At 38.8% G+C, this 24,451-nt stretch overlaps 1 protein-coding gene across 1 annotated transcript in view; it reads right to left on the bottom strand.

Moving 5' to 3' along the window:
• The window catches only part of LOC105392019 (neogenin), a 135,112-nt gene extending 110,666 nt beyond the window's left edge, over positions 1–24,446 (bottom strand). Inside the window, exon 1 of the mRNA XM_048622425.1 lies at positions 24,132–24,446. Coding sequence (XP_048478382.1) covers positions 24,132–24,219 — 88 coding nt within the window. The 5' untranslated portion in view covers positions 24,220–24,446. The remainder of the gene's footprint in view (positions 1–24,131) is intronic.
• Positions 24,447–24,451: the final 5 nt, after the last annotated feature.

The raw sequence follows: 24,451 nt of genomic DNA, 5'->3' as shown, positions 1-24,451 counted from the left end.
GCGGGCGTATTGCTTAGAGTATAGAGAAAACTCTACCAGACAACCTTTGGGTGGAAGAGAGTTTAATACATTTATATTAAGTAGTAAAATTGTATTCCCGCTCCTTGCACCACGCGACAAAGCTAAGTATTTTGTTTCATTTATTTAACTCAGATTTCTGTGTGGGAATCCGTCCTTCGATCCCGCCTTCGCATTAACGCAATAAATACTTTACCCTTCAGGGTTTAGGGTTGGAAATAACTCGACGTCTCTCAGAGATGATATTATCTCGGTAGACAGATCTAGGATCGTTCTATAATCGTGTTTAATCTTTGTCGTGAATTATGAATTGATGCGTCGCTTTGTTCGTTGGGTTTAGGTTTGCGTTTTGTTGTTGAAGTTAGAACTGATCTCTTTTGATGACGAACTTATTGATGCTATTTCTGTACAGTGCGGCGTTTAGTCAGTGATCAAGACAATTTTAAGGACATCAGCGATATCTATTAATAGGATTAACGATATACGAACAAGATGTTGTGTCACATACAAAAACAAAGCAGAAAAATTACCGCTTTTTGTTTACTGTCAAATCGTTTTAAGTTCAACCCAACAACCATTGTAATAATAAATAAGGACACAAATTTTTCTTCCGAACCAAATCAATATAAGAGCTCAGTGGTAGGTTTTTTTTATAAAGCCTATTTGTAGGAATGGGGTGTTATTGTTCTAGACTTTCTTTTGCATTGCCACTCAATCGTGTTCGCATATTATTACTCTAAGAAGTCAGCCGCTTAAACGAAGCGCAGACAGATAATCTAAATTGAGAAATTAAGAGAAAAGGGGCACAGCCTTTGTGCAACTAAACAACACGTGACAACTTTATTATTAGTGACGGGAAGCTGAGAAACGAGCGTATCTGTCGAAGAACCGATTAACGGTATAATAGTTCTCCATAGCCGGTTAGAGCATAACCAGGTAGGTGTTAGTGGTTGACTTTTGACACATCTGTCAAGAATTTTATATGGAGATGACGTATAATTGATGAACCCTGGTCGGTTAGATAGCCGACTATAGAGAAATTGGGGCTTAAACTGCTTGTATCTACAGGTTGTCCGTGAAAGTATGGATCAAACGAAAGGGGGTTGACAGGTTGAACAGGGGCTTCTATTCTATTCTATTCTCTGTGGGGGTGTAAGTACCTGCACCTGGCTCTCTCGAGTGGAACCTTTGTGCATATCCCCAAGGTCTAAACTGCCTTCCAAAGCTTGGACCATTTCCCACCACGCTGGTCCACTGCGGGTTGGTGGGTTCACATATCTAGATGTGCTAAATCTAGATATGTAGGTTTCCTCACGATGTTTTCCTTCACCGTAAGAGCGATGGTATACATTGTACTTAAGTTAAAAGAACTCATTGGTACATGTCAGCGCCGGGATTCGAACCCGCATCTCTTGGGTGAGAAGCGGGCGCTTACCCGACTGAGCTACCACCGCTCCAAGGGGAGCAGGGGCTTTTTCTAAGCAACTTAAATTCAACAAATCCTAACTAATATTATAAATGCGAAAGTAACTGTGTCTGTCTGTCTGTCTGTCTGTCTGTTACTCTTTCACGCCAAAACTACTGAACGGATTTGAATGAAATTTGGTATACATACGGTCTAGACCCTGGGAAAGAACATAGGCTACTTTTTATCCCGGAATTCCCCCGGGAAAACTTTTTAAGGCGAAGCGAAGCGCGCGGGAACAGCTATTTAGAAAATAAAAAAAGCACAGAAATTTACGTGGTTTTCTATTATAGGGAGTAGATTCTTCAAAATTTTTAGAATAAAATACGTATGTTCAGAATGATATTCAGATATAGTCATTGATAATCACCCTTTTCGACTTACTAAAGCAACACTTTTGCAACAGGCTGTATGGAAAAAAGAAAGAAAGAAAGAAATAGTTTATTCGCCTTCAAGAATACACAACATGAAAAAACACATAACAATACAAATTAGGTACACAGCTTATACTATAAATAAATAAACAATATTTTATGGTTGCCAATCTCCATGTTGTCCAAAAAAGAGTAGCTATGACTAAATACCAGTGATCAATAAATCGGACCCGCTAAATTTTTTTTTAAATTTTGAATGTACCCCTTAAAACGCTGCAGGCTTAAGCCAGTAACAGAGCTAATTAGAGACATCAAAGAGCCGAATTTATGTATTCCATGTCTGTACGTACAACCTTCATAAGAGAAGCAGGGTTTACGAATCAATTTCCCTTGAACAAAACATCCGAAAACCTCACGGGCGATATGCAATTATCGGAACACTTTCGGGGAATAACCAGCCTTGGTGTGCAACTGGTAGGTAGGTTAGCGGATTATGAGCGAGAGGGTGCTAAACAAACTTTTGGGTCCATTTTAAAGGGTTCGAGGGGAAATCGGAATCGTTTATTAAATTCTCAGTATTTCAGATTCAAATTACCGAATGCCGTTGAGTTAAATTCGACAAATTTCTGTAAATTTTTCGGTAGAAAAAAACCTAAACACGAGTTATCAACCTCACCACAGTATAATTTTAACATATTCCAATCATAGATTGTTACTTTTACAGTTTAAGTATTATAACACCTACTAACAACTATGGTTCTGAAATATACATAACTAGCTGTTCCCGCGAGCTTCGCTTCGCCTTAAAAAGTTTTCCCGTGGGACTTCCTCGATAAAAAGTAGCCTGTGTTCTTTCTCAGGGTCTAGACCATCTGTATACCAAATTACATTCAAATCCGTTCAGTCGTTTTGGCGTGAAAGAGTAACAGACAGACACAGTTACTTTCGCATTTATATTATTAGTTAGGATTCAACCGTTTATGTTTTACGCTCTTCTGTGTCACCACTGCCGAGGGTTTTTCACTTCGTTTATGGATATAATATTATCAGCAAGTCAAACTTTAATCCCCTTTTCGAGAAGCTTAGTTCAGCGCACAATTTCACTCTCAAATTATTAAAATGTCTCGACTCACAGACCCGGGGTTTCTTTACGGACATTTATCTGTGAATGCCAGGGCGTGAAGATTTACGAAAAGGGTCGAGGGTTCTAAACCCTTCCGGACGAAATTACCAGACATTCTGTTGTGTTACGCGCTTAGAATACTTAAGAAGTGCCGTTTAATTCAATGAGAAATACTTAGGTAGGTTTCCTAGAAATGTTGCGATTATCAGCCAGTCATCTAGAATGTGTGGAAATAAAACTACACTCACAAGCAATGAAAAAGTTTCAATTCAAATAGCTGCAAAACGAAAAATACTAGCTTAATCACGCCGTCTGCAATATTCAAGTACGTTTAAATTTCTATTATCATTGAGAAGCTATATCCGCTCAAGTGGAAACTTTTCAACCGACATCACAGTTTAAAACCCGCCCTTCTAAACTCTCAAAGAAAGTACCGCAAAGTGGTCACAGACACACGTGCCAAACTTACAGCAGCCCTCTTTTATTAAAAACTATAAAATACTTTCCCCATAACTCCCATTACGCAGGGGGTTGGTGAAAATATTTAATATTCCCGCCACGGGCGCCACGCGACTCTCTTACGAGTCCTTTTGAAGTCGAAACCGGGGTTACTCTACCTAGACAAGAAATGAACGAGACCTGCCATGCAATTGATACGTTTATTTCAACTAGATAGAGTCGTGGTTTGCGCAGCACGGTCTAGTGTTCCAAGACGCAGGGGCTCTCAACCCTTATGATTATAATTTACCGACATAATTCGATAAAATTGCTCTTCTTAGAATATAATGCTTGAATAATAGGGCACTGTTATGTCAGCGCTTAAAATAAGTTAGCTACTTTAAAGAGCAACCCCCTATTTTCCTCTCCAAGTTGTTTCTATTATGGCATTGCCACGATGACAAATTCATATAATTTATGTCACTTTGAATAACTAGTATAACCCGTAAAACGGCATGGCATACCTTTCTGGCATGGTAGGTGGGCATTAAACATTGTTTTGACACTTAAAAGACGGATTACAATGAACACGGTGTGAAAACATCCCACCTAAAACAACGCTTGCAGTCATAAGTCTCCAAGTCAGACGCGTCAAAATGTCATTTACATAGAGCAACAACTTACTTCCGGTTCCGGTACAAAATGGCGGCGACCTGCGGCGGGGCGCCCCTGCCCCCGCTGAGAGGAGGAGGTTGTACGCATTTACTACGCTAGTATTTTTGTGAGAAGATACGATTTTGCGTAGAAAAATAAATGACAAACATTATCAAAAAAATCGGAGCCCCTGATCTTGGTTTTGAAAAAAGACACTGTTCCTAGCGACTCAACTGGACTTATGGAAGTCGATTTACCATTTGGCCACCCCTGGATTTGTGCATCAATGATAGATTCTGCCACAAATACAGACACATATACCTAACAGTAAAATGATTCCTAAGTAGTTCAAACGACAATACCGGAGTATACAGGGTGGCCCAAAGAGTGACGTCCAGAGAAATGTTTGATTCCTTAGGTCAAGGGGTAGCCAAATCACCCCCATGTATGTTCAGCAATTTTTAGTAGTTTAGGAGTTATATGTAAATGGATCGCCTTTTTTTCTGTCAAACGGGCGTTCGCAAGATCGCGTTCTACTGGTTGACATAAAAAATAGGCGATCCCTTACCGTTACGCTTATGTGCGGTGATCTTAAAATACAATAATTTATTTACGTTTCTTTGTGGATACCGGGATACAAATTAGGTATATAAAATCGTAGGTAGGTTTTCTATCTGGCTTCTAAACCTTAAACCGGAACTCCATTAAACCCTGTCTAAACCAGCCCAGCATTACTGATGAAATAAATTAATGAAATAATCACTCGTTTGGCTAAAACTTTAGACTGCGCGGTTCCGGATTCAGCTGCAGTCTACTGTGTGGGGAAATTAGATATGTTTGTTAATTTCAGACGTATTTGTTTGGTTATTAGTTCCAAATAGGAACAGTAACATTTTATAAAGTGTTACTAGTATGTGGTTAATTCATTAATTCAAAGAAATTCATTTACGAGTTCACGTTGGATTACAATCAAAATCTATTTGCCACGTCTTGTGGTAGATTTATAAACTAAAGTTACTAAAGAATACCCATTTGTAAGAGTCTGATCTAAACGGTTCGACATGAGATGAGAGCTTTTAATTTTACGCTTCTTTAAACTGAAATGTACCTATGTTTCAACAGAAGGGCTAGTACGGGGCGCATTTAAGACGTGACAACAGTTTTGCATCGCGCTCACTCACATCGCACAGCCTCAAGAGCGAGTGCGATGGAGAACTTTTGTCACGTCTTAAGAGTTCCCCGTGCTACATGGCCTGATGACATAAGATAAGATAAAAAGTATTTATTCGGTGTAGGTATACACACATTACACACACTGTGAACCAAAGGTCCCAAGAACCGTATCGCTGTATATCAATGTAGATATCAAGCGGAGTTCACATCTATAGGGACCGTTTGAAATGTAAGTTAACAACCTTACCCTCCCCCCCTTTCGGGGGTATAATAGAATTGCAGCGGAGTTATTAATATGATATTCATGGCCCATTAGCAGCACTCTTTTTGAACTGCCGAGTCTGTGTTTATGTCGACTAGGGCTGGTTCGAACGTGCAGTGGATTAACGTGTTATTTAGCATATTTCCAATAAAATAAAGTTAATTTAGCAAAATATTAACATACTTAATAACAACAATAAACAATAAAACTAATTAGCCTTTTCAATGATAGAGGCCTTTTTCAGAACCGGGTGTAGTTTCAGGTGAGTACAATAATGTGCAGCGAAAAGCGGGTGACTCGCTTGCATTGCAAGTCACCCCTAACTACTTCTTAAGGGATTGCAGTCGTGAGCATAAAATATATATATGTATATTATGTATTTGTGAGTAGTTTACTTGACTTTTGTCTAGAATGTTTTCTTAATGAAAGTTACAAACATACTAATTACTATGGACAAAGAACCAGTAAGTACCTAGCACCCAAAATCTATAACAAGCTACCATTAGAATTATTTAACTGAAATTTTACAACGAATAAAAGGTATATTCATTTTATTAACAGGATTACAATACATTATTATTAAATAGTAACTTAAGCCTAATAATAAAGAATGTTACAAACTAAACTACCTATATATTATACAAACTAAACCTATGTACATATAACGAATAAAATACTTCATTTTACTTTGGAGTTTCAGTGGCTGCATATTGGGGAGCCATAATTTTGCAGCTTTTCGACCACCAGGAGTATAATGTTTTCAGGGTTGCAAATTTCAGAATTAATTACTTTCAGAGAAGCACACAACATATACAATATAAAAATTGTTATACAGGTAATCATTTTCGTAGAAAATGGAAACATACCGAGGAAAACTGAAGCAAAGACGGGATTTAACGGGCGACTGAGTGACGGAGTGACAGACACAATTGAGAAAGATTGGAGGTGTCGGGACTCAAACAATGTGATGATGGTTAACATCAACAGAAATATTATAAATTCGCCAAAATAAATATTCTTTTTCCATAGAAACTTTGTTGGTACGTGACTTTTTACTATGGAGGATGAGTTTTAATTTTTCGCGAATTTTGAAACTCTGATTCAATTTTCGGGCTTAGGTATTATAACATGCTGCATATGTAGGTTTCTGTCTGTATATTGCTGGATCAAATTATTGCCATTGTTATTCAAGTCTACTTTTGTAGACGTCTCTTTAGTCGTTCGGCTTACCATACCTTTATGTATCATTCTGTATAAGTAGGTAAAGTGGGTATGTGGTTATTTTAGAACAAGAACTAGACAGTGGCTTTAAGCATATTTCCAACATTATAATCTCGGTTCCCAACTCTATTCACTTTGTTCGCTGTAAAATTAAGGCAATTGGGACATTACTAATATAATATTAATCGTTGAATTTTAATGAGCGCAATATTAAATGGTAATGCGAAATTCGTCATTGTTTTGTGAAAATTGCTCATTATGATGATAAACGAATCAAAAGGGACAATAGACAATCCCTCTATCGTTATGAAGCAGATTAGGCTCTGCCAGGCACGACTAATTTAAACCTATTGATAGATGGAAATATTATCGAAAGGCTCATGCTTAACCGTCTCACAAGCGAAATAGAGCCAAAACTTATACCTGAACAGGCTGGCTTTAGACCAGGAAAGTCCTGCACCAGTCAGACCTTAAATTTGACTCAATCCATTGAGGATGGTTTTGAAACTGGAAAGGTGACTGGTGTGGTATTTGTCGACCTATCAGCCGCCTATGACACAGTCAATATAAAGAGACTACTGGTGAAGGTCGGTGCACTCACTAACGATAACAACTTCGTCAAACTTTTAAGTGAGATGCTCCACAACCGCCGTTTCCAAGTTTGCATTAACTCGGAAAAAAGTAGATGGCGCTCTCAGAGAAATGGATTGCCTCAGGGAAGTGTGTTGGCGCCAACTCTTTTTAACATATATACCAACGACCAGCCCCGCGATGCAGGAACAGCTCGATTCCTCTACGCTGACGACCTTGCACTGGCATCGCAGGCAGCTACGTTCGAAGAAGTGGAAGGCACGTTGACTGCAGCTTTGCGGAAGCTGGGTGACTACTACAGTCAAAACGCTTTGAGGCCAAACCCATCAAAAACTCAGTCATGTGCTTTCCACCTACGCAACCAACAGGCAAATCGAGAGCTGGACATGACATGGGAAGGGGTAAAAATCCAGCACTGCTCGTCACCAAAATACCTCGGAGTGACCCTGGATAGATCCCTCACGTACAAAACTCACTGCCAAATCACCAAGAAGAAAGTCAGCTCCCGAAACAACCTTCTGCGACGGCTTACGTCTACCAGCTGGGGCGCCTCTCCGCAAGTTCTACGAACAAGTAGCTTAGCACTCTGCTTCTCAGCTGCCGAATATGCCTGCCCCATATGGGCAAGGTCCGCGCATGCTAGAGAAGTAGATGTTGCTCTTAACGACACAGTTCGTATAGTTACGGGATGCCTCAAACCGACACCGCTCCACAAACTCTACTCTCTGGCTGGGATAGCACCCCCTAGCATACGGCGTAAAGTGGCATGTTCTGTTGAGAAAGCCAAACAAGAATGCGACTCCAGACATCCACTTTACTCACATACTGCCGCACCTTCCCGCCTTAAGAGCCGCAAAGCGTTTCTAAATAGTGAGGTGTCCTTAACGGATGAAAACCCACAAAACGCAAGGCTAAGGCTCTGGGAGGAAAAGCAGCCCCAGGATCCTTTCCTACCTCTTGAGGAAAAACTTGCTCCCGGTAACAGTCTTCCCTGGCACATCTGGAAGACTCTAAATCGGTTGCGAGCAGAGGTAGGCTGCTGCAAGGACAATCTCTGTAAGTGGGGCTATACCGTTGGTACCAACCTATGCGACCGTGGTACCGCCCCCCAGACTATGGAGCATTTACTCTCCTGTCCCCTGTGCCCTTCCGCCTGCACACGGGAAGACTTACTCCAGGCCAACCAGAATGCTATCAAAGTTGCTTCTTTTTGGTCTGGACAAATATAAAAAATCGCATTTCACTGACACGAAAGAAGAATGGAAATATTATTTATTAATATAAATAATAAATTAACAACTTTTTCACTAACGTAAAGAGTCGAAACTCGTGTGTTTCAAAGTCAATTTGAACCTTGTTGTAAATTTACAATACGTTCTATGAATTTGAGGTTTAGATTTTTTTCAATTTTAGTAAACTGAAATTTCTTCGTATTTATACATAGCTGGTTTCCCGCTGCTGATGCTGGGCACCCAATGATGACGATTCTGAAGCCAGAAATTCTTATTTTAGAGCTGTCATTGAAAACCTTAATTTGTTTGTTTAAAATTCAACTCTATGAATGTTCATGTAAATTTATTTTTTTAATATACATAATTTCTGCCTATAGTATCGAAGTCAATGAACAGCTTAATCGAATTCTTTCTAAATCGGCGGTTAAATAATTTTTATAAAGCATTTTGAAAATCAAAAAATCACTAAATCGGCAAATCCGTGTCACACTACCTTTCCACAGTCACCCACTCAAATACAACTGCCAAAATTTCCACGTTTCCGCTCGGCGGGTTTAAAAATGGCGTCCGCACACAAAACGAAACTTATAACAGTCAATAAAAGTCCAGCCGGACGGCGGCGGCGTCCACTCGTTGTAACACTGGAGGGTACCTCCATGGCTGGAGTAGGGATGAGGAGGGTTTTATTAAAAACCCGCCGACGAATTGTACGTGAGTTGGGAGTTGAGAGAATTGGGGGAACTCTGGCTTGACGCGGGAAAGAGAGAAAGAAAAATGGTTTTGACAAAAATACACCATGTCTTTCTAAGGCGAAGGCTACAACACATGCTAAATATTGGGATCCATCAATATTATAAAACTGCAGGTAAACTTTGTAACAACTTAAAATGAGAGCAGACGAGCTTTATTACAACAAAATATACAGCAGTGGTTAGCCTAGTACCAGCTCTCCTAAGCCTAATTATTGTGTACTAGAGTGGCCCCTTGCTCTCCGAAACTTAGTAAGTATTATGTGTAGCTAGAGCAGCCTCTCTCAAGGGGTCCGAAATAAGTGACAGAAGGACTGAGTGATTACGACAAAAGAAGGATGAAATATTATATTTTTCGAAATAGGCTACTTTGCAGAGAGTTAACATTGCAGGAAAAGGTTCAGTTTTACAGCCTTTTTACAGAATGCTTTTAGGCCCGCATTTGATTCCCGGCTGCGACACATCATTTTTAAGGGCGTGTACATAAAACTGCGGTGCGACGTCGCATCGCAAAAACTGCAACTGTTTTGGAAGATTTTTCTACTGTTTTAGAAATGCTTAATTACTGTCGCAGTTTTTTGCTATGTGACGTCGCATCGCAGTTTCGTGAACAAGCACCTAGGCTGCATGAAGAAAAAAAACTTTCCAAGCCGTCAAAACTCTAATAAGTACCTACGATTTATAATTTAATACCTAGTGGCCACAAATACAGGGGCAATATCTTATTATTTTAGTTTTAACTTGTTCACGTCTGTTTAACCAGTACAAGCATAATATAACTCTATACTTATTACAAGACCAACAACGTCTTACCGTGGTGGGAATATACAGGGTGATTCTTTCGTAGGTGCACATCCCGAAGTATGTTACAGAGCTCTTCATTCTGAACAACTTTTGTTATAATGACCTTGGGATATAACGAAAAAAAAAGATCCTTCCCCATAAAAAAATGGTTGTTTACGTGACACTGTGTATGACCACTCTCTGGTCATCATAACAAAAGTTGTTCAGAATGAAGAGCTCTGTAACATACTTCCAGATATGCTCCTACGAAAGAATCACCCTGTATTTTATAAACAGCCCTTTTTAGGGTTCCGTAGCCAAAATGGCAAAAACGGAACCCTTATAGTTTCGTCATGTCCGTCTGTCCGTCTGTCCGTCTGTCACAGCCGATTTACTCGGAAACTATAAGTACTACAGTGATGAAATTTGATGGGAATATGTGTTGTATGAACCGCTACAAAAATATGACACTAAATAGTAAAAAAAAGAATTGGGGGTGGGGCCCCCCATACATGTAACTGAGGGATGAAATTTTTTTTTTCGATGTACATACCCGTGTGGGGTATCAATGGAAAGGTCTTTTAAAATGATATAAAGTTTTCTAAAAAACATTTTTCTTAAAGTGAACGGTTTTTGAGATATCAGCTCTCAAAGTCGTAAAAAGTATGTCCCCCCCCCTCTATTTTTATAACTACGGGGTATAAAATTCTAAAAAAAATAGAGGTGATGCATGCTAATTAACTCTTTCAACGATTTTTGGTTTGATCAAAGTATCTCTTATAGTTTTTGAGATAGGTTGATTTAACTACGGAACCCTTTGTGCGCGAGCCCGACTCGCACTTGGCCGGTTTTTCTTCTTTCTTAGGCCATAAATTATTAGCACGATATCTTAAAACTGGCGGGTACAATTATAGACCCATTACCGCTTGCAATAGTGTCGATTTGTGATTGTAAGTTTTAAAATATTCTTAAGAGGGTGTAATTTTCGAAATTGTTGAGTAAGGTCAGTATGAAATATAATTAGTAAGTACTCGCATAATTATGATAAAATAAAATAACGCTTATTATATTACAATAGCATCTCACGTTACTATAATTTAAATATATTATTATTACTTAAAATAAAATAAAATAAAAAATACTGCAAAATAGGTAGGTAGGTACCTATGTTAACTTATTTAAATGAACGCCTCATAAATTTTGACGGGTTGGGTTAGAATAGGTAAAAAAAAATAGAAATTTGAAAGTAGTCTCCACTCCAGAATTTCAAAAATTCAATGAAATACTAAATTCTAAACATGACTACAGAACGACATTCAAACAGACAAGACACATGTTTACACTGCGGTCAGTAAAACGGTAGCAACACTGGTCTTATAATATATTTTTTAGAGCTTAAGACAGATCTAGATTCTAGGGGTTCCGCTCATCTGGCATAATCTTTATTGACCAAAACTCATTTCGCATAACTCGTATGGTCTAAACTTTTTTGGCCGAACCATCACTTTGCCAAGACTTATGTGGCATAAGGCTCGTTTCGTCTAAAACTCTTTAGGCACAATCTTTAAACACCTAAGTTTCGTTTGCTCAAATTTATGTTCGTCTATACCTATGTATAATCTTGTTTCTCCTAATGTTATCTTAATAAATAATATATTAAGTATGTAGTAAATGTACTAATTGTGTTATTTTTCTCCTACATCCCGAAAATCACGATATTGTATGATCAAAAAAACGAAAGTTAACGACCAATATAATTATTACAAACCACATGAGATCGAAACCTAAAAATAGGTGCGATGACGAGCAAAGCGAGGAGGAGCGTGTTAGGTGCACAACTGCACATGTTCATCAAAACCAAAGCGGAGCGCAGCGAAGCGGAGCGGAGCGCAGCGAAGCGGAGCGGAGCGCAGCGAAGCGGAGCGGAGCGTTTTCCAAACAGCGGAAACAATACAAGGCACCAGTTTGCGCTATGTAGGGAGACGCTCCGTCAAAGTTAAAGCCAAACGAATATTATTACTTTGTATAAACCTATGCCATAGCATTATTAGGCTATTCAAGATTTGGCCATACCATTATTAGGCTAAACAATGTTATGCGAAATAACTTTTTACTAAACGAGATTTATGCCATACGATTTTCGGCGTAACGAGACTTTGACCAAACGTTACTATGCAATACGAGATTAGGCAAAAAAATCTTATGCCAAAAAAGGTAGAACCAGATTCTAGATTCTATCTGCAGGACTCAACGATGCTTTAATACGACTTAGATGGAGTGTCAGAACAAAAGAAATGTCTCGGCATATAAAACCCCATTTCTACCACTGAGAATAGAATAGAATAGAATATTGCTTTACTGAGCTCTTATTTTGAATTAGTTCCGTTAGAAGATTAGTGACTTTATTAATTAGTACAATAATTGTCGTAATCACAACCGTTGTAGTTAAAACGGTCAAGACGGTCGAATGGCGTAGTGGTTCGATTATATTATATTACAGGTTCGATTCGCAGGTGGGACAGATATTAGTTTAAAGACAGATATTTGTACTCGGGTCTTGGGTGTTGATATTTATATTTAGGATGTATCTATCTATGTATATTTGTGTAGATATATCAGTTGTCCGACACCCATAACACAGGCTCTGCCTAGCTAGGGGTCGGATGGCCGTGTGTGAGATGTCCCCACATATTTATTTCAAACGGTTTTACAGTTAACAAATGCGGACAGTTTTTTGCTTTGTTTTTGTATGTGACGTACCATCTAGTTCGTATATTGTTAATCTAAGGCAGGACTCGCATTTCTTCATCGTGCTCGCTCGATACTTATCTCGGAGCAAACAGGTTGTACTTGCGGTGTTAGGGTGCGTTTACATTACGAACAGAATCGGCTAACAGGTACCCTGGGTGATGAAGTTACCTGTAAGGAAAGAAATGATAATGGTTAGTTGGTGCGAAAACAAGTGCATGTTTGTTCATGAGAACACAAAGTAGAACACTTCAATAAAAGTTGACTTTATCTTACGACCCTACTAAGTTAAATATCACTAGTACTTTTATTTATATGCAATACGTTTACAGCTTCCTCTTCTACTCCAAAAGTCTTTCATTCACCCAAAGGTTGCCTGGAAGAGATCGCTTTTAGCGATAAGGCCGCATATTGTGCTTACTCTTTTTTTGTTATTTAATGTTGTGTGTTTTTTTCAATAAAGTTGTATTGTATTGTGAGTTACTGAGTACAGCTATAAACTATAACCACATACACTCTTCGATGCATTAAACACCCCGTTTGCAAACAACCTTCTGAAACTTCATGTTTCTTTAAGTTTCCTGAACTTAAAGCATTGTATTTTACTCTACCGACCCCCCCCCGCCAACTCAAAAAAAAAGTGATGCGAAATAAATTCCAACAGTTACTAATGTTGATTCTAATGTGGACGCGCCCTTACATCAGCTTTAATTGATGGACGAAGCGTTAATTTTATACTTTAGGCGTCCGTCCCACGAGCGGCGACTGTCGCCTTCTGTCGCTAATGTGCTACACGACGCGAGGACATAACGAGGAGGCTTTTTATGAGACATGTCGTCCGATTACTGGGAATTGAAGCGTCACTTTTTTGTGTTGTTTTGTCATGGATTCTTGTTTGTTGTAGATGCGAAAGGAGTGTGATTAGCAGTTTATGTGTACCTAACTATACATTTAGTGTAGCCTACATAAGTATAATATAATAAACTCACGAGCAAAGAAACATCTAAAATCTATGTAGAAAGTACATCTATCTATAAGATTGTTAGACCAGTTTTATACCAAGTATGAAAAAATTAAGTATAGGTGCGTTTTCTGTGTGTTGTGTACTTACAAGTTTAGTTTTTTGGACACGATGATGCGTGGCAGTCTAAGCACTAGAGGGAAACATCTAGCTTACGATAAAAAAAATTATTAAAAAACATACAGACGAATTGAGAACCACCTCCTTTTTCGAAGTCGGTTAAAACGAGAGCGCTACTGTGATAACTCTAGGAGGCTGTAGGTAAACTAGTACAAAACCAATACCTAATCGATCATTGAATCTAGCGGATACTGCCTGTCGTTAAAACCATTAAAAGATAGCGATCCAAGATTGTAATGACTGGATTAATAATCTGTGCACATTTATCGACTATCAGCTACCAGTCTTTGGAAGCAACTTCATCTGCGCTTGCAACTTTTATTTAAGGCTTGCTTGTTACTAGGATAAGGGGCCCTATCATGAAGTCATAACGAAGCAACATTTACGAAGTTATTAGTGACAAATTTAATACAATTTGAATCTGAAAATCGTTGTCAAAACAAGGACTGACTCCTGTAAATAAAAAAAAAACGCCCTTGAGAAGATATGGTTGTTATACCTGCCGGCTCAAATTAGCTGTAGTAACAGCCTTAAGTATGTTTAGGTAATGTTTTATATGTGAACACTGGACGCTATCCCCCTTATTCGTAGAAAAGTTATAGGATAGATAGGACGTTTTAGCTATTGAACTGTTTTGTCCTGAATTAGAGAGGGACACAACTCAGAACAAATTGTTCTTTGACGGAGAGGGACAGTTCAATAGCTAAAATGTCCAATAACTTTTTTTTATGTATATGGGCTTAGTCTTTTGATGAAACTAAATAGACCTCCTATAACTTATGCAGCGATAGATTTCTTAGTGTTCTGGAACCTGTTCTCATTAAGCAGGCTCGGTATGGTAATGTCAGTGCTTGAAATTGTTTTCTAATAGCCTGCAATTACAGACGAGGGTAGGACGAGGGAGTCACTCTATATGACAAAAACGTAGTGTCGGAGCTCTGCTGCGCGAGCCACGACTCTGTCTCGTTGTATTAAACATGCCGATTGCACGACAGCTCTCGTTCGGTAATTTTTCGTCAGTATAGAGTAACCCCCCAGTGGCGAGTTACTGAAGGACCATGGAGATAAGCCGGACGACTACCGGCTTCTAATGTGTCCCGGGAAAGTGAGGACACTGTTAATACCTGAATTCTAATCTCAGATACTAAATTGACAGATTCTGAACGGTTCATCCAAAGTCGATTGTCCCGCGATTGTACGTTGGCTGATGGCGAGACAATTGACTGTTGATGAGCCGTTCAGAATCTGTCAATTTAGTATCTGAGATTAAAAAACAGACCTTAGCTCAGGTGGTAGCGAACTTGCTTCCGGATGACAAGGCCACCGAATCCCGCCCACGGCTTTCATTTAAACATTCGTGGAATGAGAACGTGTGTTTGCCTTGTGTCTGGATGTTGTAAGTAGCTATAGGTATCCACACGTATTAATCTGTGTATTTGAATAAGGATGTTTGCTGTCCGCTACCTACATAATTATATTACAGACTATAATTATGCTTAGTCAGATATAAATCTAACGGCTGTGTGTCAGATGTCCCCAAATATGACTGCTTGAATTTGTCCACCAGTAGCACAGATTCTTCTTTATTGATCGACTCATACTAGAACATGACAATAATAATATGTGGAGACATCTCACACACGGCCATCCGACCCCAAGCTAGGCAGAACCTGTGTTATGGGTGTCGGACAGCTGATATATCTACACAAATACATAGATAGATAGATACTAAATATAAATATCAACACCCAAGACCCGAGAACAAATATCTGTGTTTAAACAAATATCTGCCCCAGCCGGGAATCGAACCCGGGACCTTCGGCTCAGTAGTCAGGGTCACTAACCACTACGCCATTCGGTCGCCGACAATTTCCGCTTTATGTTTATTTTGTACTAACGTGTTAGGTCGCGAACCGTACGAACGTTTTGTTATGAGTAAAATGCGCTTAGGGTAAACATACGGTGTCTTGTTACGAGCAAGACAACGAGACAGAATGAAGGGACATAACATAAACAAACACCCACTTTGGCTTCCGTAAAATGGCCGAATCCGAGTCATCATTGTCCTGATATTTCTGCTGACTGTGCGGACCCTTATTGTCACATAGTTGCATCTATATCGATCATTTAAGATCAACAAATGTAAAACTTGCAACATACCTACATCATTTTGGAAAATAGCCATCGTATAGGTGCATTAAATCTGCCTCCTTGATTTATAGGTATATAATAAAATAAAAAATTATCAACTGTATCTTATTTTATTTCCTACGCAACCTGGGCAGACATATGATAAACTAAACTAACTGGCTAATCCTTTCACCGCGGTGACTAATCCTGCCACTTCACGGGTTCGTTATCGAGGTAGATAAGCGTGACTATATCGCGATTCACCATAAATACGGTTTATCATCGTCGATAACAGACACAAGCCGCGGCCGCCGGTCTAGTCCTATTTGTCACTGACTCGCTAAGTTGAAGAACGCGATCGCGATAGCTGTGAGTCAATGCGGCGCCCGCTCGCCACCCCGGTCACGTCTGCCTACCCGGCGCGGCGCGTCCTAATGGCATTTCTAATAATAACCGTGCGCCTACAGGCCACGGGGTCCTACTGGAGTGGCTGCCAGGGACTAGGGACATCTGGGAGAGGAGATGTGCTCAAGTTGAATGGCCTAGGCCTTAGGTTCTGAGGGCGAAAATGAAGACCCGAAAGCTATAATAGATTACGAAAAAAATAAGAAGTTGAAGAAGAAAAAGATGTTGTGGATATGGCAACTAAATGATCCTTGTGTACCTACATGGTAAGCATTTTGCGCAGTTAGATTTTCACTAAGGTAATGCTATAGTGGTGAAAGGATTCGTCAGTTACTTTTCTTCCTTTATATGTTCGGAGTGTGCCGGCTGTAGCCCAATAGAAAACACTCTGGGAGTGTAATGATTATACTTCATCAACCCGTAATCGTCCACTGCTGGACATATAGGTCCTCTCCCAAGAAGCGCCACAACATTCGGCCTCCCTCATCCAGCCACTAAAGCCAACGTAAGAGGGTCCTGGATAGCAAATATCATTACCATAGTCAATGATTCGCTTTATTATTGGGATCTTGACCCAAAATGATCGAATGTTTTTTCATTAAAGAATTTTTTAAGAGTGATTCTCACTAGATGGCGCTGGTGTCAAACATGCTACATCGCGGTATGGTTGTGTTTCTTGCCTACTATATAAGACTTCCTATACTTCTAATAAAAGATCCTAAAATAAAGAGTTTTACTTAACTAGTTGTATAACTAGAGAAAGTGAACCAACACTGATCACTCTTATCACTTCTCTATTTATTTACTGTCCTTGAGGAAGAAAAGCGCTATTTACTGTTTTCACAGTGCTACGTATTATTGGAAATGCGGCTTTGGATTTCCTTTTAAAGAATTTTCCTGCAATATTTTTAGACTGAAACATTTGTGTCTATAAATAAATCAGTTTTGTAGTTTTGTTATATATGTATTTGAAATTGCATCAAATTCACTATCAAGTTTAAAAACCATAACGTTACATTTTGATATAATAAGTTATGAATATGAATGAAATGAAATAATTTTATCCGGCGCAGAGTTTTACACTGGCTGGTCGATTATGTCGTTTTAATATAAATAATGAAGTCAGCACAGCAGTTTTCCACCATTCCGTAGATATAAAGGATATGAGATAGTAAAAATATAAAACACCCAACAGATATGAATATTATTCTAAGAAAAGAAGATACTAGGGGTTTGTCACCGTATATCAGGAACAGGTGATATAATTTAATGTATTATATGTATAGTACATGTTGTAATATATATATATCACTCCTGAAGGGCTAGCACGAGGCGCAATAAGGACGTCACAAAAGTTTTGCATCGCGCTCACTCACATTGCACAGCCTCATGAGCGAGCGCGACGGAGAACTTTTGTCACGTCTTAAATGGGCCCTGTGCTACCCCTTCAGGAGGCTTCATACACCCAGGGCATATAATTCCAATCTTTTTACGAAGAAGACTTTAAAGCACGTTTTTAGCTACGTTCCATCAAACTCATTAATGTTAAGGCTCCAAACTCTCCTCTAATCACTGCCAGGGAAAAGGGGCGGAAAAAATAAAATGGCCGCCACGTAATGACGTTTCCAAAATTGTCGTTAGCGCGTTGTTCATTCGAATAATTCACGTCCACAGCTACCGCAGGCGCGGGGTCACTCTATTATACGAAAAACTAAGTTTCGAGTGATGCGGTAGCGACTCTATCTCGTTGTATTAAGCGTAAGCGTAACAATTGCATAACAGCTCCTTGTTAATTTTTATTCATTTACTAGCTGTTACCGCGAGCTTCGCTTCGCCTTAAAACGTTTTCCCGTGGGAATTCCGGGATAAAAAGTAGCCTATGTTCTTTCTCAGGGTTTAGACCATATGTACCTATTATAACAAATTTCATTCAAATCCGTTCAGTAGTTTTGACGTGAAAGAGTAACAGACAGCATTTATAATATTAGTTAGGATTTAAGTACTTTTCAATAAATTGTGATACAATAAAAACATGAACACATTTAATCTTAATTAGTATACAAGGGCGGACTTATCGCCTAAACACGATATCTTCCAGACAACCCAAAGGCACAAGTATTTTGTAAGCTAGAGTGACCGTGGAGCTACGCGGCTGGTTGATATCTGTGCTGTTATCTTGTTAGCAATAACTCTTCGTGTCTGCATTGTGTGGAGGGGAATGGGGGGTAAAAATTGTTTATTCGCTTAGGACGCGATTTGCTTGTCGCGACAATTTTAACTGATTTTAACCCGTGACGCAAAAAGAGGGGTATTGTAAGTTAAACGTGTGTTTGTATATCTGTCTGTGGTAGCGTAGCACTCAAACGGAAGCACCGATGTTCGTTTAGTTTTTTTTTTTCGAATCATAGATAATGTTACTCCTATAATTGTTCTTAGTCATTTTTAATCAAAATCAGCTAAGTGGTTCACAAGAATCACAAGTTATCCGACTTTAATGTACATTCGGTCGCCGAGTATTTAGTAGTAATTACTGTATCAAATGTAAATTAAATCATTCACATCAAAAATATCACACAGAAAACATTCAATTTGAAAGAAATCATGATTCCATTATTAACATTAGAACGTAAAGTTTACATTAAAATCCATTTCGAACATACAGACAGTACAATCAAAACCTTAATATAGGTACTCCATTTTAATATCAGTCTTATGTGAATCGCTTTAAGATTACAAATCAAACCAAAGAGAGTTTCAAAAGCGGGGTTATGGTTATTAGATCAGTGAAGCACGTCGCGATTGAATAGTGAGTGTGGGAGGTCCTCATTCTACATCTATTATAACAAAATCTACCCGTAACCGTCCACTGCTAGAGCTAGACGAAGGAGCGACACAACACTCTGACGTCTAGTGTTATAAACGAGAAACGCGGGACGCCCTCCTGTCTGCTGGAAAGACGACCTTAGGCGGGTAGCCGGTAGTGGCTGGATGAGGACGGCCGGGGACCGAGTGTTGTGGAGCTCCGCGGGAGAGGCCTATGTCCAGCCGTGGATGATTATCGGTTGATGATGAAATGAAAATGAAAATATTTTACTTAAAAACCAACTGACATTTTTTTAAAGATCAAAGCTACCAAACAAAAACTTGAAAATCCATATTCCACACTATCTTCGCCACCCAGGCTCAAAGATTTGCATGCACACTCGTGTTAATTAAAAACAAAAAAAAGTTTAAAAAAAAAATCTGTATCCGCCGCGCGTGCTCTTTTGCCCGCGGCGGGAATCGAACCCGCGACCCTGATTTACGAGCCGCTCGTGACGACGAGAATGCAACACGTGCTTTTATAGAAAATTCTCTTTTTTAGGGTTCCGTAGCCAAAATGGCAAAAACGGAACCCTTATAGTTTCGTCATGTCCGTCTGTCCGTCTGTCACAGCCGATTTACTCGGAAACTATAAGTACTACAGTGATGAAATTTGATGGGAATATGTGTTGTATGAACCGCTACAAAAATATGACACTAAATAGTAAAAAAAAGAATTGGGGGTGGGGCCCCCCATACATGTAACTGAGGGATGAATTTTTTTTTTTCGATGTACATACCCGTGTGGGGTATCAATGGAAAGGTCTTTTAAAATGATATAAAGTTTTCTAAAAAACATTTTTCTTAAAGTGAACGGTTTTTGAGATATCAGCTCTCAAAGTCGTAAAAAGTATGTCCCCCCCCCTCTATTTTTATAACTACGGGGTATAAAATTCTAAAAAAAATAGAGGTGATGCATGCTAATTAACTCTTTCAACGATTTTTGGTTTGATCAAAGTATCTCTTATAGTTTTTGAGATAGGTTGATTTAACTGTAATTTTGGTTAAGTTATTGTGCTTACACTGATTTGCTGCTACGGAACCCTTTGTGCGCGAGCCCGACTCGCACTTGGCCGGTTTTTTCTTTTGTATTATGTATTCTTGACGCTCTCGGGTAGTTTAGGGGAACTATAATATTGTGTCCGCATTCAATGATGATGTTATGGAGGTATAACGTTACGTTTTTATAAGATACGATACAAAATACATGGTAGGTAGTTGTAGTGTTGTAGGTCCTAGGAAGTACTTTAATATATTGATAGAGTATTTACCTAATGTTTGTAAACCAATAAGGATTTTGCATTTGTAAGTCTAAAGAAGAGAAGTGGTTCGATGGTAAAGTATTTTTATTACTGTATTTTTTTCAACTTTCAAACTTACTTCCGGGATAGCATTCGCGTGCAACACATCTACATAGCAATAGTCGATTTTAACACATACTTCTACTTCTAGCTCACCTAGAGTACATTTAGCAAACAACCACATTCTTAGCCTCAGGGAGTATTGAAAGCTTGCAACTGCATACGACCCTACAATCTTCCCATGTGTATGTGTAACATTACCTGCTTACCGACACATGTAAGTGAGTAAGCGTATTTATTGGACTGATTTGTCGGATATCTTGCTACGGAGCGAACCCGTATATATTTTCTTGTAGGTCAAAAGTCAGGAGGAGGTTGCCCTATCTTTGAAAAATGTCACGAATGAGAGCTGTTATGAAATCGGCACGTTTAATACAACGAGATAGAGTCGTAGTTAGCACAGCAGTTTCCTGAAACTTCGGACTCCTAAAAGGTAGAGTAACCTTGATAAACCGAACAGTAAAACTTACAAAGTTAGGGTTGTTCAGCGTTTGTAAGCTAGGTACAGTTAATTTTCATCACATAAACGTTTAAGTGTAAGTGTTATGTTACGAATAGTGCCAACTCTATCAAGTACCTACATTTTACGATTTCTCTTCTATTTATAGCCAGAATTTAATGTACTAGATAGCATTTAGACCACAGTGTCCTTAGATAGCCTGTAATATAGAAAGACTGTAGGGTTATTGTCATAATCTCCACCCTTGCAGGCTGGTTGGAGAAAACATTATGATAGTTATCCGTAAACTTCAGGACACCTCTTTGCATGCGGCAAAATAGGAACTAAGTAAATGTTTTAAACCCCAATTATACACCAGGGCGTCTAGTACGAGTTTCATAGTTTGTCGAAAACTAAATAAGTTAACGTTTTCTCGCATACAAAGTGGAGCCTCAAGTGGAAACTTTCATGAAGCTTTTGACAGATAATGTATGCAGATGACAGAAGAAAACCAAAACATTTTTCGTTTACTTCAATAACTTCAATTGCAAAACCTGTAGAGGCCCAGGGATTTCCGTCACACCTAGTGCCGCCACATTCTTTGACCAACTCCTTTTTGGTCAGAATCTAATCGAAGCAGCACCGACTCCATTTAATCGAGATTAGGTCGCCATTACAGCGAGTTACGAGATCGGCGGGTATTTGACCCTTAGACTAACAATATACCAACAAGATGGAGTGTCAGCGCAAAAGGAACGCCGCGACAAATAACACACTACCACACTTACCATTACCACTGACCCCTTTTTTTTTGTAAGTTCTGTTAGAAGATTTGTGACTTTATTTATTATATTATTAAAACTATATGACAGTATACGAAATTCGGACAGGGCCTCTAGTACGAGTTTTTGCAATTTACGTAAACGAAACAAGTTTTGGTTTTCTTCTGTCACCTGCATACTTTTCTGTCAAAAGTTTCATGATAGTTTCCTCTAGAGGCGCCAGTTTGTATGCGAGAAAACTGAAACTTTTTTAGTTTTCGACAATCTATCAAACCTGTACTAGACGTACAGTTTATTGCCTAGTTTTTCAGACAAACCATCTTAATCGTATATTGTTAATCTAAGGTATTTGACCCTAATAAGCCGTATCGGCGCCAATACTCGTCAAGTGCACTTAGCTGGTAAGTAAAACTAAGCGTCCTTGGATTGCTACGTGCCTCGGTTGTTATTGCGTGGGGGGTGGAGTGGCGCGATGGAGTGGGAAGAAGAAATGTTGGAGTTAGTAATGGTTAGGTTTAAAGTGTTCAGTAGAATTTAGATGCTTATGTAGGTATTCAATTATGTAGTGCATTTTACATAGAGTTCTTTAATATGATATAGGTACCTACATATTATAAAATTTTTGGGGGTTCGCTTTTTAGAGATATGTATAGACATAAATATTGTTTTTGATAGGCCCCTAAATAAATATAATATGAAATTCAAATTACTCATAGCACTCTCTACAGTTTGAAATGTTTATAGGAGCAAACTATGTTTGTAAAAGAACTTGTTCAGTGAAAGAGTTGTGTAAAATTATCAAATTGAATACTATTTTTTCTTTGATAAACTTTGTATTGTGATGTATTGTATAATGCGCTTGAAGTAACTAAGGATGTTAGGTCAGAGATTACTAATCAGTTACACTAAGTTGCTCTAGATTTTTTAAATTCACATTTTTCTTAAAAATCTATGTTAATTTTTAAATATTTACACACACACACACTTACGCCTTGTACTAATGTACTCCCTTGCGGGGTAGGCAGAGGTGTAAATATTTACATTTGATGTATTATTGTTTATTAAAATTTTAATACAAAACACACACATTAACACTAAGGGTGTCTTGCACAACAAAGTTAATCAAAATTAAATCTATGACCTCTTGCTCAGACATTATACTGTCAGAGCAAGAGACAAACTATTTAATTTTATTTAACTTTTTTATGCAAGACGCCCTAAGTATACTAATCAAAAATTTATGATTGATCACTTAAATGGTTCAGCAGCCCTAATCTGGCTGTTTGAGCCGGATTAGGCCTGCAGTTTCAAACATTGGGACAGCAGATTTTTCAGTAAGCATATAACTGAACTAAACAATTTTCTGGAGAATAACTGATGGTACCTTTATTCCTTAGATAACAACTAACTTCAACACTAACTATTGAAAAATTATGGGGGATATAATTTGTTTACCGACCAGCCCTGCAACTTATCTTCAGTATATATTATTACATTGTGGTGCTTGGTAATAGTAAGAGTTTTTTGATAGGTTTAAGCGATTTCCTGACTGGCTCATTTGTGTAAGAAGGAAGTAACTTATGGAAACATTTTATTATTGTACCTTTAACTAAGAAACTTTTAAATCTAGTTAAACGAACTTAAACTTCATTTCAACTCTATCTTAACTACATATTTACACACCACATTAAACAAATAACTCTTTAAACAGTCCATAAACAGTTTTAAAGTCCAATAAGACAGTCCATTTCCTTCTGAACATCCACATATCATTCAATACTGTTAATTAACTAGAAAGGAAGTAAATTACCGTCTTTGTGGCGACCGCGGGCTTGAATTACTGAAGACAAACGCATTAGGACGTCTTCAGAGCCCTGAACTGCCGTAAATATAACCACGAGACAGCCCCACATGCATCACCCGCTAGTAGAAGCGCTCCCGTAATCTACTACGCCTATAAAAGCATTAACGGGGACGCAAATATCCTGCTAATGAATAAACAAACATATAAAAATTGAAAACTGAGTGGGTGTAAGGACCCGAACGTCGAGCGTAAATTTCATACTTTAGGGCCACTTTAGTATAATTTTTTGGCCGTACAGAGGTCGCCGACTCGTGTATCGGCATGGTAAAAGTATTGATTCGGTATAAAACAGCATATTTATCGGAAAGGCACCCACCTTGAACATATGTAAACAAATGGACAGCCGCGGCGAGCAAGAAAATCCAGTTTCTCGGCCCAAATGTACACAACCCGTTCCGCCACATGTTGGGATGCACTGAAACCACACTGCACTAGAAACTTTAATTCATGCTAATCACATTTTCACACAAAATTCCACAAAATATTGTAAAAAATCCGGAGCAGAGAACACGGGACCGCTACGTTAATACGCGAGACGCCATGTTCGTTCAGTCAGCGAGACTGCGTTCGGAAACTCAATAATGAAAGGGCAATGCCCGGGCGATTCGGCATGGAAACGGTCGTGAACATAGCTCC

This window comes from Plutella xylostella, chromosome 2 (assembly GCF_932276165.1).
Source record: "Plutella xylostella chromosome 2, ilPluXylo3.1, whole genome shotgun sequence".
NCBI lineage: Eukaryota > Metazoa > Arthropoda > Insecta > Lepidoptera > Plutellidae > Plutella > Plutella xylostella.
Note: the sequence above shows the minus strand (reverse complement) of the source record. Positions and strands in the feature narration are given on the sequence as shown.